Genomic DNA, 17,348 nt, shown 5'->3' with positions numbered 1-17,348 from the left:
TGGAGATGTGTGCATAGCTGTATAGAGAGACACACACGCATATAAACAGACATCTGCCCTTTAGGAACCGAAGAAAGCACAGAATATTTGCCTTGTAAATGTTTATAGGACCCAAATGAATCTAGTAAGTTATCAGAATTGATAGACATGACTTAGTCAGAAGATCCTCCCAGTACTAATTCCAGAAAATGTGAAGACAAGTGTCCCCACCTAGGAATCCTTGTCTCCTATTCTCTTTGATTCCTCGATTTCTTACTTCTTCTTTCATTCTTTAGACCAGAATTCATTTTCCTCCCTGTGACATGACTTTTATGGTTATTTCAAACATGAACTTGTCAAAAATTATGGTGCTATCAAGAGACAAAGGGAGATTGATCATCCTAGAAAGACGTATTTCTTGTGAAGTTTTGTCACAAAATAAATAATCAAATATATACAAACCTGCATGGAGAATGTTAAATAAATCATCTTTGTCTCCCAAGCACAATCATTTATGGAATATTATTTCTGCATTAGGATCATCTGTCTGCCTTTCTGCCTGTGTTCCATTTTTAACATACTTACTCCAACTTAAAACTGCTACCCCACTGTGAAGATGATGTAAAGAATGTTTTGTAGAGGAGCCCTCAAAAGATAAGCCTTGTTTTGACTCTCCTAATTTAATTTTTATTCTGTTTTATACCCTGAGCCACGGAAAGCCCATGCCAGAACTATTTGTCTTCTCAGTGGTAACATACCAAGGCTATTCCTTAATTATTGACCGACATACGGGCTGATGGCCCCATGTAGAGATAAACTGGCCTCTCCTACCTTGCCATTTTTTGCACCTGTCCTTTTAGCAGTGTAAGTGAAGAGCTTCTTCTCTAACCTGGATTGCCCAGCTGGTGGCTGCTGGTATTTCAGTCATCTAGGGGCGAAATTCATCTCCCTTGGAGCGCCAGGTCAGGCAGTGATGGATGGCGCTGTCTTACCTGGTTACAGAAGTCCGTTTTGATTGCCTTCTAAAGCATGGTGCCATCTCAGGCCCTTCTGCCCGAGATCCTCAAGTCACAGAGCCAAAATTTTAATCCTCTGAATTCTCCCTGCTACCCCACTGAACTTTTCTTGGTAATGGTGACGTCTTTTCCTTCTGTTCATCACCTGTTTCTCTGTGCGAGCCTGAAGGTGTAAGTTGTCACAATCCATCTTGATTCTTTCCTCCTGTACGTCTTTCTAGAGAGAGCCCTTAGATAACTTGCTTCTAGTCACATCTTGGGTTGCTCTTCCCAGAGAACTACCATTTTCCAGAAGTACATTTCTACCTGGTGCCAGGGTGCCCTGAATTCATTCTCAGGTGCCATGTGGTCTCCTGCGCTTTTTTTTTACTCACCGAGTTGTCTGAACCTGCCCCATGATGAGGGAGAGACTTGATGAAACTCATAGAAATGAAAGCTTCACTTCCGTTGTAAATTGCCAAAAATGATTTCAGCTAAATTAAAAAGCTTACTTTCAGTTTCTTCCTGGAGCCTTCTCTTCATTCTGCTTTTCAAATAAGCCTCTGGGTTAATCTAATGCCTTTTAGATTATTGATATAACTTGGAGCAAATGATATGACAAAGATTTCATCTGTCGAGTTAAAAAACTAAGTTAGAGTTTTTCCTAAAGAAAACAGAGAAACTAGACCAAATATAATATATATGGGACAATTTAAAATCAGTTACCATTACTTGACTTTTGTATCTTGCCATTCACATTCCAGAAGTTGATATTGAGCCGGTAATTTATATCTGTGATATTTTCCACAATTCATAGATATTCTGACATGTCGTTTTCACCACTGATTCTAACTTTTTGTTTTTGCAAACCTCCAAGGTTCCCCCAGCAGAGATGTGGGGCCTTCCTTGGGTCTGAAGAAGTCGAGCTCTTTAGAGAGTCTGCAGACAGCAGTCGCTGAGGTGACTTTGAATGGGGACATTCCCTTTCATCGCCCACGGCCGCGGATAATCCGAGGAAGAGGATGCAATGAGAGCTTCAGAGCTGCCATTGACAAGTCCTATGATAAACCTGCCGTAGATGACGATGACGAAGGCATGGAGACATGTAAGTTTACAATGTCTGAAAGAATAGCCATTACAAGCATCTCAGTGGCATAGCAGTTCTTTTTTAAAAAAATTTTGTTTCATTCATTTATTTTTTTATGGTTGCACCCATGGCGTATGGAAGTTCCCAGGTGAGGGATTGAATCCAAGCCACAGCTTGGACCTCCATCATAGCTACTGCAACACCAGATCGTTTAACCCACCGTGCTGGGCTGGGAATAAAACCCACACTTCCTCAGCAACCCAAGCTGCTGCAGTCAGATTCTTAACCCACTGCACCAAGGTCTGCGGGCACTCTGCTAGTGGAGCAGTTCTTAAATGGTGCTCCGGGAACCCTAGGGCTTCCCACACCATTCAGAGGGGTCTACAAGATCTGAACTATTATCATAATAAGAAAAAGATGTGGTGTTCCTGTCGTGGCTCAGTGGTTAATGAATCCAGCTAGGAACCACGAGGTTGTGGGTTCGATCCCTGGCCTCGCTCAGTGGGTTACGGATCTGGCATTGCTGTGAGCTGTGGTGTAGGTCGCACATGTGGCTCAGATCCTGTGTTGCTGTGGCTGTGGTATAGGCCAGCAGCTACAGCTCTGATTCAACCCCTAGCCTGGGAAACTCCATATGCCATGGGAGCGGCTCAAGAAATGGCAAAAAGACAAAAAAAAAAAAAAGAAAAAAGAAAAAGGTGTTATTTTCCTTTTTTATACCTGTTTTCTCATAAGGATACCATTGGTTTTTTTAGAGGCAACTTGTCATGTGATTTTGCAGTGGGCTGAATACAGAGCAGATAGAAGAATCCTTTCAGCGAGATATTAAAGAGATTTGCCATTGTTCTCCATAATTGCATTCGGAATAGAAGGGATTTTTTTTTTTTTTTGTAAAAACAATTTCTGTTAATATGAAATTTGTTATTTTTTATGAAGTCATTCATAGTTTAAACTTGGTTTTAAGTCAGTAAATGTTGATAGATGTAACCCACATAAAATTTTTTATTCTGAATCCTTAATAACTTTTAGGAGTGTAAAGGCATCCTGAGACCAAAATGTTTGAAAACCACTGCTTGTGTAGTATATCTGTAATATATCAAATGAATATATGTAATAATCTGAAATTTTAAGAACATATTTTCATTTTGTTTTTATGAATTACCCTTGCTTTCCTTGAACTGAGCTAACAAGATATATTTGTGTATGTAAGTGTATCTCTAAATTGCAAAATATTTTGAGCCAAGAGCATTGAAAGTCAAAGGTTACTGTGAATACGCAATATATTTTCCGTAGTAGAGGGAGTAACAGGTAACATTTATAAAGACATGCAAAGGTGTGCTTCACGGAGGACTAATCATTACAGTTAAACATTTACAGTATAAAAATAACCATTCCAGAGTTCCCATTGTGGTGCAGAGGAAACAAATCCGACTAGGAACCATGAGATTTCGGGTTCGATCCCTGGCCTCACTCAGTGGGTTGCGGATCTGGCGTTGCCATGAGTTGTGGTGTAGGTTGCAGGTGTGGCCCCGGATCCTGCATTGCTGTGGCTATGGTGTAGGCCAGCAGCTGTCATTCCAATTTGACCCCTAGCCTGGGAACCTCCATATGCTGTGGGTGTAGCCCTAAAAAGCAAAAAAAAAAAAAAACCAAAAAAAACATTCAATTTAAACATAAGGAAAAATCTCAATAGTGTATTTCCTTAGAAGAGAAAGGACTTGAGTCCTAATAGAAAAAATTTTGATTCGCTTCTATTGATCGTAACTACTAATTACATTTTAGCTTTTTGCCTTCAGAGTGACTCTACCCATCTAACGCATCTAACTCTTGTTAAGAAAAGATGGAAAAAAAGAAAAGAAAAGCCAGAGACATTACTGCCCAGGGTTAAAGTGGAGATGATTTGGGTGGGTTGTAAATGGATGTGCAATTTAACTTGTGGCTGGCCCACTTCTCTCACACATACCTCAGGAAGGCCGGGTGCAGAAGGAGAGTTTTCAATGGAAATCACATTCGGAGGCGATTTAAGGCGAAATTATATAATCTTTGCCTGTCACATATAATGTGTTTGGGAAGATGAATATTTCTGCCGTAATGTAACACGCAAAGCAAAACTTAGGGGAGGATATTGCCACATCCCTCCCCCAGCCCCCCATCTAATTCTCAGTCTAAATCTGGACTGTGTTCCACTCTAGGCAGCCAGTGATTTCAAATATATGCAGCCCATTCTCGCCAAATGAAGGACATATTTCCTATGTTTGCTGCCAAGCGTGGTCTCCAAGATCCTGAGTCATGAGCTCTCAGCCCTCTTGGGTCTTTCCCGGCGTTTGGGTGGTTCCTTGCTGCCCTCACCAGGGTGACTTGTGCTGCCCTTGGTGAAGACCCTTGTCACCTAGAGACCTTGCCTCCGTCTTGGGTCCACAGGGAACAAGAGATACCGTGCTCTGGCCCCTCAGTATTTGCTTTTGAAAAAGCACCTACAATTTCTGATGCTGCTGAGCTTTTTTCGTATTCCGGTTGAAATGGTATTTAAATTCCCTCCTAGAATGCAATTTTCTCACATATCTCACTTATTGCAAATGCAACAGGCGATGGAATAGATGGCAGTACGAGGCATGCTCTTAATTCTAGAGCCTCCAGAGCTTCCCACTGGTGTGAACACCTACATTTGTCCCCATGTTTCCTCTTTCAATTGGGAATCACGGATTTAAGTATTTCATGCTAAAACTTTTGTATTCAACTCTCATCAAGGCAAAAACAAGTAAATTGACAAACGAGGATTTGTGAACCAGAGGGCAGGTTCTGGACAAGAGCTGGGGAAGACACCGTGACACGTGTACCTGTAACCACAAAGTGCCGGGTTTTCCAAAAGTCCTGATTGTCTGCTGGGTTTTTTTTTTTTTTTTTTTTTGGACCCACCTGGTGACCTTGATTATAGCAAAAGAAAGGCGGCTATGGTACATTGCAAATTTTGGCACTTTGCGCTCTTGCTGGGGGATGAGGGCCGTGACTGAGCACTGGACTGGGATTCAGAGGACTTCTGCCCCGTCCACCTTCTTCTCAGTCATTTGGGATTTGGGTCAAGTTGCTTAAAGCCCTGGAGTTCTAATTCCCTCTTTTGTAAAACTGGAGGTTTGGACCACATGCCTAGGTCATTGATTCTGAGATTGTGTGTTGTGGCGTCTAAGGAGGAGGGGAGCCCTGGTGGTTTGGGGGCATTGGGAAGCACGTGAGAGGCTGAGCGAGTGGAACTCTGCCAAGGCCACCAGCTGTCACCTCAACAGTTGCAGGGTTTTTTTTTTGGGGGGGGGGGGACGGAGGTTGGAGGCGGTGTGCCAGTGGCATGTGGAAGTTCCTGGGCAAGGAATTGAACCCGAACCTGAGCCACTGTAGTTAACAGCCCTGAATCCTTCACCTGCTGCACAAAAGGGAACGCCACCTGTGGAGGTTTTGTTTTTGTTTCTTTAAAACCCACATCGTGGTTCTTTGTAAACTTCAATTTTAAAACAGGGAAGTTGGCATTGTTCCCGAAAACGTTTGAAAAGCTCTGGGGTAGACTGAGGTCCTCTCCAGTTTGAACATTCCGTGACTCTGTGTCCCTGTTCACTTTCTGACCTAAATCCTGCTCACCAGCTCCTCTTACCATCTGTAACATCCACCAAGAGAGATGCCACCATGTCTTCTTCCTGCATAACCAGGCTCAGGGCCCAGCAAAGCGTAGGAGTCAGTGACTGTCACATCCGTGAGTGAGCACCGCTGCGTGCACGAGACGCACACGTAGACACAGCAGGCTCTCACTCTCAGCACACAGAGCGGCAGGGACACTTCCCTCCTCCTGCCGGTATCCTGCGTTGCACCTGGTTGTGTGTCACAACCTCAGTCCATCAGCAAACCCTTTGTTTTTCTCTTAAAAAAAAAAAGTCTGTCAAGGCTGGTGTTTCTGCTGGTGGTCCTGAGCCCGTCACCTTTGCGGATGACTTGCTACAGGTGTAAGAAAAAAGCCCGGCTCGGCTGGCAGTTCCGCTAGTGTCCTGCACACCATCCTTTGCGGAGTCAGGCTGTGGATTCTCAGGGCGTGGTCCCCACTCCCTGCTGCTGTCCTCAGGCCTGTGTTCGCCTGTGCTCCTGCATCCTCGCCCTGCATCCTCGCCATGTGGGCACCATCCCTGGCTGCAGGTCCAGGCCCTGCTGTCCTCGTGCTCTGTGGGACCCTGTGGCTGAGGGGCTTTCTTGTACAGGGTAGGACTCAGGGGACTGGGGTGTGGCCGTCGATTGAAATGAGGACGCCGTGTCACTGTCAAGTGTTACTCTGAGAGGACAGTGTCGGAGCAGACAGTCTTTGTTAGACAGCCGTCTTGGGAGGATGCGGTCTGTGCATCTTAGAAACGTGGCGGCGGCGGGGAGGCAGCTGCCTCTTTCTGGCCCGGGCCACCCTTTCCCCCTTTCCAGGGAAGTTGCTAGGCAGAGCCTCGTTGACGGCTCCTGTCAGTTGGGTCAGGCCCCTCCCTGGTGACTCTCTTTCATGGCTGGGAACAGGCAGTGTGGAAATCGTGGCACGGGTACGACGATGGGGCCAAGAGACTGGGGCGGGATCCATGTGGTATCTGGTATCTGTCATCTTCTGTAACGCTTACGTTCTTCCTGCAGAGATGGCAGAAGCTGGCTTTTTTGTCTCTCGTTTAATCCATCTGGCCTCTCCATGTTGTGCATGTCGGTCTGGATCACGACGGAGCTTTGTATTCTGGGACCCATTATCTCCGAGGCCCTACCTGTGTTTGACAGGTCAGAGCATCCACAATCTGCTCCCTCTTCGATGCAAATCACCCTCCCCGCCTGGCTCGCAGCAAGCTGCCCCTCCATCCTCCATCGTAAATCAGTTTCTGTTGCTACCACAAACATGGATGTGATATAACACGGCTTTGCTATATTTTTGAAAATATAAAGTCCCAGTTTTTTCTCCACCCCCACCCCCACCCCCGTTTTAAAAGTGGCTAAATTGTAAGCCTTACTACCAATTCAGTAACAGATTTTTTTGGGGGGGGGGGTCAAAGAGTTGAAACCAAACCAAACCAATTACTGTCCTATTAATTGTACCTCTCTATTTTAAGATCTGTCCAGTGTATCCCTTTTTAAAAGTTAAATTTGACTGGTGTATATAGTTGTTTTACAGTATTGTGTTAGTTTCAGGTGTATGGCAGAGTGAGTCAAATACGTATATATTCTTTTTCAGATTCTTTTCCCATATAGGTTATTATAGAATATTGAGTAGAGTTCCCTGTGCTCTACAGTTGACCATTTTAAATGTGAGAACTGTATGCCTTGAAAACACAGAGACAGATTGCTTTTGAGTAGCATGCCTGCTTTCTTATACTACCCTTAACCGAGATAAGAAAAAAAGCATTGCTCTAAAATATACATAACTTAGGTTAGCAGCATGAGCTTTGAAGAAACTGAATTTATGTTAGTACATCAGCTAATCTGAGTGCTTCCAAGGGATGTTTGTTGGTTTATTCTATTAGCTTCAAGTAGCAGATTGCGTGGGTAGCTCAGATTTTCTGCTCTCAGCATCCTCCACACTTCTAGCCACTGTTCATCTCTACTTATTTGTGTAAGAATCATGCCAACTAAGTTGAATTTTATCTTAAGAAACCCCATCAGATTACCATCAATCTATCGTGGAAGAATTCAGGATACGGATTTCAAAGTCAAAGAACTTTGTACAAGATTTCCCATTTGGCTACTCTATGGATAATTGGGTGTTGATCTATCAAAAATATTTGTTCTAAGATGCTAGGAATAAGAATAACCTGTTTGGGGAGTTCCTGCCATGGCTCAGTGGGTTAAGAATCCCTCAGCAGTGGTTCTGCTCACTGTGGAAGTGCAGGTTTGATCCCAGCCTGGTGCGGTGGGTGAAAGGGTCCGGCATAGCCGCAGCTGTGGCTCTGCTACAATCCCTGGCCTGGGAACTTCCATATGCAGAGGTTACAGACATTAGATTAAAATAAATAAATAAATAAACAGAATAACCTGTCTTATCGGTTTATGGCAATTTGCATACCTATGTATCGCTTGCAGTTTAAGGAAAAGAGTTTGATTAATTTTAGAAAGTTTCTGAATGCAGTAGGGGTGTGGGCGTATGAAGTAGCCCAAGCTATCTGTTCTTCATATTTCCTTTTCTAGGCGAAAAGTCACTTAGGCTGAAAATATGAAAAGTGTTTGAATTATAGAATCCTCATTTTAAGCATTTTTTTTTTTGACAATGAAAAAGTATTTAAATAGTTGTCCAAGATCCTACTTAGGAACTAAATCATAAAATGTGTGATTCTGATTTGCAGTCCTGTGAGTTTTCTAGGATGTTAAACTCCCAAGTGGGAAAACCCGTGACACTAAAACTACTGCAAAGTATTAATGAGTTGTGATACCTAAAATCTGATGTATCAGCTGTGGGTTCTTGAGGGGCCAGGGATAGATAAATGGACCATTGAGAAGCAGGGTGGTTAATGGTTAAGGGCCACTGTGGTCCATAGGTTACCATGGCACCAAAAGTGTGGGGGACCCGCTCAGCCTGTGTGTAGAAGTTGAGTGGAATGGGCGCTAGTGAGGAGAAGCCTTCCCCAAAGAGGTATCAGTTGAGAGGAGTAAAATATTGCTTGAGAGGTCTTCAGGGGCTGCTCAGGGAAGGTGTGGCACAGACGGGGAGGGGGCACCTCTGGACTGCCATCATTCTGTTAAGGTTGTGTGTGCACTGTAAGTGAGAGTGTGCTGAGCCAGGAGATTTAAGACGTAGGCAGAGAACAGATCACAGCCAGCCTTGTTTACATTTTTTTTTTCTTTTTCTTTTAGGGCCACACCCGCGGCATATTGAAAGTTCCCAGGAGGGATCGAATCAGAGCTACAGCTGCCGGTCTATGCCACAGCCACAGCCACAGCAACACCAGATCCAAGCCATGTCTGTGACCCACACAGCAGCTCTGGGCAACACCAGATCCCTCACCCCCTGAGCAAGGCCAGGGATCAAACCTGCATTCTCATGGATACTAGTCAGGTTCATTACTGCTGAGCCACAGTGGGAACTCTACTCGTTTACATTATTTTTGTTCATACTCAAGGTCTCGAAGAGCCTTCGAAGAATTTCAAGTAAAAGAATGTGATCGTTCGGGCTGTGGGATAGCGGGGGTGTTATTGGGGGTGGACGGTGAGGAGCAGTGTTGACGGCAGGATCAGTTCTATGCTAGCAGAGCAGTGATGCCGGTGAGTGATGATTCTTGGCAGTGCTGGAGCGAAGACAGAAACTGCGTTTACATGCTTAGCATCTCACACGTAGAGATGGATGATGATGATGAGATTTTTCTCATTAGTACCTCCCGGCTCAGAAACTTAGAATCATCATCTCGCCGTGTAATCCGTCCATTACCAAATTTCCTTAATTTTTCCCCATGAACTCTCCTACTTTCACTCCTTCTGTCCAGTCTAGCCCCCATTCTCATTATCTAATATCTGAAGTTGCTATTAGGATCTCCCTGTTTGGTCCTGAGCAAGCGCTGGGATCCCATTATCCTCACAGCCCTTCAGGCTTCCACAGACCTGCTTCCACTTGCCCTGAGAATTCTCTTCGCACTGTGCCCTGACTGCCCCCTGCCCTCCCGAATGCATTGGACTGTCTTTCTCCCTCAACCTTTCCCCAAGCCACCTGGTGTTCCCTTGACTTTCTAAGGCCCTCCCCATGTATGGATGTTCCCCGATTTGCGATGCTTCCCCTTAACGATTTTTCAACCTTCCGATGGTTTGAAGGTGATGTGCATTCAGTAGAAACTCTACATCTACCTTTGGACCTTCTCCTGGGCGAGTGAAAGGCAGACCCTCTCTGGAGACACGGGGCAGGGACAGCAAGCCGCAGGTCCCAGCCAGCCATGCAGTCCCGGGGGGAAAACAACCCCAACACTGACAACTGTTGCGATTTTCACTTTCAGTACAGTAGTCACTAAATTATATGAGACAGCCAGTGTTTTATTAGATTGGGTTAGATGACTTAGCCCAACTGTAGGCTAACGTAGATTTTCTGAGCATGTTTAAGGCAGGCGAGGCCGAGCTCTGATGTTAGGTTAGGGGTGTTCAATGTATTTTTGACTTACGGTAATTTCAATTTATGTTGGGTTCATTGAGCCCCATGGTAAATCAAGGAAATTCTGTATATGGGATTGTCTGAGACTTTTTAGTATATTCGCTTTATTTTGGTGGTTTTTTTGTGTGTGTGTCTTTTTAGGGCCACACCCGTGGCAGGTAGAGGTTCCCAGGCTAGGGGTCTAATTGGAGCTGCAGCTGCCGGCCTACACCTCAGCCACAGCAATGCAAGATCCAAGCTGTGTCTTCGACCTGAGTCACAGCTCATGGCAATGCTCGATCCTTAACCCACTGAGCAAGGCCAAGGATCGAACCCGCAACCTCATGGTTCGTCGTCGGGTTCATTAACCACTGAGCCACGACAGGAGCTCCAGGTATTTTTTTTTTTTTTAACATCGAGAAATTTTTGTGGATCTCCCAAGTAGGGATCGTATCGCATGGGAGTTAAGAACACTGGCTTTTAGGAACAGTCTTTTTGATTTTTCAATAAATAGCAAAACAGAGCATTGCTAGCTATTCACCATTTCATCACATTGGTACATTTTTATGTTGATATTTATTTTTGTTTTTCCACTTGGAAGAGAGCAGTGGCCTAGACACTCTTTCCTCGACACCATAAATTATATTTTGTATACTGTTAACATATACATTTGATACCATTTCTGTCCTTGATAAAAAATAAAATTCTTGTAGTTCCCACCATGGCTCAGCGGAAACAAACCCAACTTGTATCCATGAGGTAGGTCCCTGATCTTGCTCGGTGGGTTAAGGACCCTGTGTTGCCGCCAGCTGCTGTGTAGGTCACAGATGTGGCTTGGATCTGTCATTACTGTGGCTTTGGTGTAGGCCGGCAGCTGTAGCTCCGATTCGACCCCAAGGCTGGGAACTTCCATTTGCCAAGGGTGTGGCCCTAAAAAGATGGGGTGGGGGAATCTTAGTGGCGGTTCCAACCACAGGGTTATGAGTGCTGCCACTGTCATTGTGTAGCCCGATTTTTTTGGTCTGCTGAAGGGAGAGTCTTCAGCTCCTCTATACATCGTCCCTGCGGACTGAAACAGTATCCATCGTGGACCATCATTTGAATGTGAAAATCAGTTGTACACGGACAGCAAACTTGCCAGGTTCAGAGAATGGAGGGTCCCATCCCCCTTGTCGCTGTTCTGCTGTGTTCTCTTGGGAAGGGGGGCTGTGGAGGTGACCTTCTCCCAACGTCCTCGGGAACATTTCGCTCGTTAGGAGGAACGCATGAGAGACAGTTTAGAATGTAAAGGAGACGTGAACATGGTTTTTGGTAATAAGTCTTCACCTCTTTGGAAATGTGGTTTTATTGTTTTTATCTCTCTACTCCTCGCTCCAGGGTAAACTGAGAGGAGAGGTGTTATTTGTTTTTTGGTTTTTGTTTTTTTTTAAGGAAATAAATCTAATTTTAGAACAGAGGGTTTGGGGCATTCTCTCCTTGAACCTTCCTCCAGTTGCTGAGATTCCTCCTCTAAGACTCTGACAAATGTCACCTGTTTCCTTCATATCTTTTTCTCCTTGCAGGGTCATACTCTCTGTTCTTCATAACATCAGTTATTATTCCCACGCCACATTTTAGTATAAAAGCTTCTTAATCCTTCATGTTTCTTGCCAGCTTTGTGTGTGCGTTTTTTTGAATGTTCTGAAAAAGCCACGTTTTTCCATTGCCAAGAGCTCATCATTCTGATGTTAAAAGTCAGGGTCCAGAAAAGCAGATCCTATTATTCGACACCATCTGTATCACTAGCTGTTCATTTCCTACATCTTTCTTCCTTTTCCAAAGTCAAAATATTCAACTAAAATAAGAAACAAAAATCATGTTTATATATCTTATAATATGTTTACATTTTATATTTATATATATATATAAAGTTCTCAAATTCTATGCAGGACTTTGCAGTCTAGTGAAATTTCCCAATTACTAATCTCTCATTTTAACTCATTTTAAATTTTAAGACGATAGATTCTGAAGACTGACTAGTCTTGTGTACAGTTATTACATTTAATCCTCTGGCTTCCACATTGTAAATTACTTGAGAATTTGTGTTGCTATTATTAGATATTTTTAAGTCCTAGAGTAGTTCTTTATCAACAGGAATCAGTAAAGGATGTTTTTCATATGATTGGCTATTTGTTTCATCCACTCAAATGTTTAATGACACTTCTTTGAGCTATGCCCTTGGAGGAGAGTACCTGTTTACTAGGAATAGGAAGTAATGTTATCTTTTCATTTTGCATTTCTATGAATGTTTGCACCAACTCATTTATCACTAGCAACAAGTCTAAACAAATCATTTAATTCTAGTACAATTGTCAAAGCTGCCTAGAATGACATTAACTGCTAAGTCTTACACTTGTGATAAATAGCTCTGTAGCATTCCATAGCTGCTCTAAAGTTTGATGTATATCACGTACCTATTATGATGCTTTCAGCCGCATTTAATAGAAAACCCAGCTCAGATCAGCTCAAACCATGAGAAATTACACTCTCATGCCATAAGTGGTTCTAGAGTTGGGTTGCTTCAGGGTTTATTGATTCCACAGCCCAATGGTCTCGTCAAAGCTCCCCATCTTTCTGACCCTTTTGCCACATTATCCACATGTCAGCTTATCCAGAGGGTAACTGCAGGGCTCAAAGGCCTTTTACCTTCTTGTTCACATCCAACTCAAGGGAATGAGCCATCTTCTCAAGCACGGGATATGTCCACTTGGGTTGAGGGGGCCATTCTTGGACTAATGATGTTGAATTCACAAAGCAGCACGGGCAGGCACTCATAGCTTGGAATAAACCTAGTAATGAATTTGCACCTTGAGTCTGGGTTGCATTCCTGAACACAATCCGAGTTCCATTAGGAAGAAGAAAAGGAGAAATACATTTGGGATAAGCAAGCAGCAGAGATCATTACAGTGCCAACAGTAGTAGTGCTTCTCGATGGAAAAAAAGACTAAGGATCCTGTGGCTGAGGGTTAACTTTTGACAGTGAAATGTCTGTGATGACCAGATAGAAGTATTTATTTATGGCAGAAGCTAGAGGACTGTGATTTTCAGTTGAAACCTAAGATCGTTTTCTCCATAATCATGGACATCTAAGTGCTCAAATCTTTTCCAAACTTCTTGGTGACCCAGACTTAACATGATACCTTGCAGAGTGGAGTCGCTGAATTTGTCACATGGGCTAGAATTTTAATTGAGCTGTATTTGCATCTGTGGAAAACATGGTAATTAGGTATGTCTTAATTGCAGAATGTGCTACATGAAAGAGAAATAAGCAGCTTCACGTTATACCTCTTTCAAAAAAAGAAACTTGAAAGTACCTGTCTTTATAGGTAATCACGTGGGAAAATGGCTGATGGTTCAGTACATAGAGCAGGTTAAAATAGACGGAGGTGTTAGTCAAAAATAGAAATTTCCATTTGTTTGGAAGGAGATAATCATCTCTATTTGTGCAAAGGAAAGGCAACAACCTGTAAAAAGCAAAATTAAAAGAGAAAAAAGATGTGAAATTTATATAGCATTTAAAATAGTAAATTACCTAAATGTATGTTTATGATTAGTTCTTGCATTGTAATTTACTTTATGAACACAATAGATCCAGCCATTTACTGGCAATTTATTACCAGTGCTTTTCTTTCTTGAAAAATTGCTTATATAGATTTTTTTGTGTGTTTTCTTAGTCAAAGGGAATAAAAATATTTTATGTACCTCATTATAAAGCTAGTATGAAATGTACAAAGATTGGTTTTAAAAAAATAAAAAGAAATCTGACTTGCATATCAGTGACCTTGAATACATACATTTTAAAAATAATTAGGCATGTGTAACCAATTCACATAAGCTTTTAAAAGCCACAGTATTCCTGCATCAGGACAGGATAATGTAGATTCTTATGTTTCTCTATCAAATACTTTTAGCTTTTGAAGCATATATAATACCATACTCTAAAAGCACATCTTATGTTTGTACATATGAAGCCACATATTGCTAAATATTTTTAATTAGTTGGCATTCAAGTGGATTAGCTAAATCAGCACACCCCCAGAAGAGTTTCTGTGATAGTATATTATCTAAGTCAAAATGTTCAAGATAAGCATAAAGAATTCTCAAATGGGCAAGTATTATTGTGCGATAGTCCACTTGCTTGGGACAGGAAACTGAGCTAGGATTTGTGATTTTATAAAATGAGGTTATAAAACGTGAAGTTAATAAATGATTTAATACTAATTTTCTCTGTTTCACCCAGTTTAGAAAATAAGTTGTATTACATATACCAGGAAATTATTGTGACTATGAAAGGAATTGGCAACAGATATGACTTCAGCATATAGTTAGTTGTGAAGGCACTGCCTTTTTTCTGTGACAGAGCCAAGAGCAGACATATGCCCCTTGTGCTTCTGCCAAAACTATTAGGCAGAAAACTAGCAGAATTGCTACCGATACTTCCATTCATGATTTATGATAATGGTTGCTGTGGAAGACAAAGTAATTTACATTTATTGAGCTCATTTTTTGTTTATAGTTTCAGACATTGTAGAGGGTTGTAAAATCCATTAAGGCAATACGTATAGCACTAACAATAATAGCCTAAAACTCTACTAGAAGCTGATTAGAGCTTAACCTAGAACAATGGGCCTTCCTGGGGTTATTCCTGTAGTTGGGGTGTGGCTAGTGTTGCCAGGCTTAATTAGAAGGGCCAAGGCATTGTTCTGGAGCCAGAGGAATGGGGATATGCAGAGGTTGGATAAAGGTTTGCTCGGTTAGAATAAAGTCACAAGTCAGGTGGACCAGTAGCCCTCTTCCAATTAAACAGTCATTTATGGGTAGCTGCTGTCTGTCCAGCCGTCCTCATGTAAGTAGCTTAGAGAATCGGAAACAGAGCTATAATCGTATCATGTGAGAAGTACAATAATACAAGTTTATAAGGAGCGCTTGGGGTGTGTAGGTAAAAGGAGTTTTGCCTGTGGGACTTTTAGAATGTTCGCTGACATCCATTTATCTAGCTTGAGTGGGCCAATAGACACACCTAGGTTTTGTAGCTCCCGAGAACTTTTGAGAAGAGTTTTATAATGACTTGGTCCATTACCTCAAAGTCGCGGCCACACCCCTTTCCCAAAATGTTGAAGCAGTGGTTAACAACCAGAGAGAGCACAGCCGTGTTCAGACAAGATGCGGAAGCGATATTTACATTCTCTTGGTGTGCACTTCTTTGAAAAGGCTGCCCAGAATGAGCAAGCTCCTGGACCTGAAGGCCAGGATATTCTTCCTCTGCTGTGAATACACCACAGAGAATTTAGAGCCTTAACTCAGCGTTTATTTGTAAGGCTATGGATTTTCACTAGCAGTGCCCATCTGAAAGTTGTCACTGGCTTCCTCTAAAAGCCAGCACAATTCCTATTTCCATGTGAATTGACAGAGAGGAAAAGAAGCAACTTCTTAAAAAGCTGCCAGGTCCTTTGGGGGAGGAGAGTGCCTCCCAGTTAGCTACCCCAGCACAGAGGGAGGCAAGCCTCTCTGCTCATCTCTATGGATGGGAACCAGTCCTTGAGTCTCTGCACATTTGATGGAGCTTCAGGAGTGATTTCATCAATAGGAGCTACAAGTCACTGTGCTGAAGGACCACACAGGACTGACAATTCTGAGGTGCAGTGCTGGCTGCTGGAATGATCTTCTGGGCAGACCGTGGAGTGACTGGATGATAGATGAGCCGCATACATGCTGTATGGAGCGTGGAATTGAGCAATCACAAACAGAATTGATCACAGAAATGCATGAACGTCTGGCTGAGGGACAACTGTACCAGAATAGAATCGTCGCAAGAGTCCCACATTGGGAGTGTGCTGGCCCCAGACCTCTCTGTTTCCTCCCTGAGCAATGGAAGAAGTCGGTCTAAGTGACCTCCAAAGTACCTTCCGGATTTAGACATGGTGGTATTTTCACTCTTGGGCTGTACCCAGGACATGACCTGCTGGGTTGGGAAATATATTGGCTCATGTTTTTAATCAAATGAAAACAAAAGTGTTTATATATATATATTTTTTCCTCTGGTATCATGTTAAATAGTTGGCATTTTAAAAAAATTGTAGTACTTGGTTAAGGTGGTGCATCATTTGATACACTGTTCTCAGATCCGCGAGGGTTTAAGAGCGGAATGCTAAGACACTTGGATTGTTTTAGCTGGTCTTATTATGCGCTGGATTTTGTGTGTTGCTAACTCCAGTGCTGGTGGAGAGGCGAGACTGAATTTCCCTTGAAGATGTGTTAACTTGATCTAGAGGTCCATTCTTTGTGAAAGATTTCTTATCATCTTATATGGTTCTGTGTTAGAAATAGCTCACAAACACTGATTCATACTTGACTTGTTGATGCAAGGGGGAAAATGACCTCAGGTTTCAAGGAGTAACTGGAGTCCCATTAATTCTTATTGTATTTTGAAGAAAACCTTAAGCGACTAATCTGGAAAAAGATTTATGAGAATAGCTGTTAATATGTGCATCTCTTGCTTCTTAATATAGGAATTCCTATTGTTCTTTTGTGGGTGGAAACCTACTCTCCTTACGTGTCATTCTTTCACATGCAAAAAGTTGGGGGGTATGCCCTTGTTTACTAAGTGTTGCTTCAGAGGATTGTCTACCTGTTACAACTAAATATAGCTTTTATCTCCAAGGAATGCGAGGCTATGGATTTATGCATTTTTGGTTCCATCCATCTCTGTTCTCCTGCCATCGCGTAGGCTGATGTGCAAAATTATTTCTGATCAAAATATATAATGGCATTTGCTAATGACGTTGGCCTCATAATGACCATACAGGGAAAAGTTAGGGAGACTGTGATGATCCAGTCTTCCATATGCACAAAGCACAAAGGGACATATTTGGGAGGCTGAGGAAAGGGGTCCTGTGCTGACATTGCTGTGCTTACTAGTGAGTGGTGCAACTTAGCAAATTAATGAGGGGCCGGGGTGAACCTTCCTCGCCCTGACAGGAGGAAAGGAAGATCTTGGGGAGGGGCTGCTTGTCTTCATTTTGCAAATGTTGTGCGAATTGGAGGTCGGCTGTGTGATGAGTGCTTGCTGATCCCCCCCACCCCCCTCCCCATGCCCTGTGTCAACCGGAGGGAATCCGTCTTACCCGGGAGCCAGTTTACCATCACTGTT

General features: G+C 42.9%; 1 protein-coding gene across 22 annotated transcripts in view; it reads left to right on the top strand.

The window, feature by feature from the left end:
- PARD3 (par-3 family cell polarity regulator) overlaps positions 1 to 17,348 on the top strand; it is a 629,826-nt gene that overhangs the window by 413,387 nt on the left and 199,091 nt on the right. For all 22 annotated transcript variants that reach the window (XM_047755497.1, XM_047755490.1, XM_047755482.1 and 19 more), the window contains one exon: positions 1,852 to 2,079. In XM_047755497.1, coding sequence (XP_047611453.1) covers positions 1,852 to 2,079 — 228 coding nt within the window. The remainder of the gene's footprint in view (positions 1 to 1,851; positions 2,080 to 17,348) is intronic.

Source organism: Phacochoerus africanus, chromosome 12 (genome assembly GCF_016906955.1).
Source record: "Phacochoerus africanus isolate WHEZ1 chromosome 12, ROS_Pafr_v1, whole genome shotgun sequence".
NCBI classification, from domain to species: Eukaryota; Metazoa; Chordata; class Mammalia; order Artiodactyla; family Suidae; genus Phacochoerus; species Phacochoerus africanus.
The sequence above is the reverse complement of the archived record's forward strand: the minus strand, read 5'-3'. Positions and strand labels throughout refer to the sequence as shown.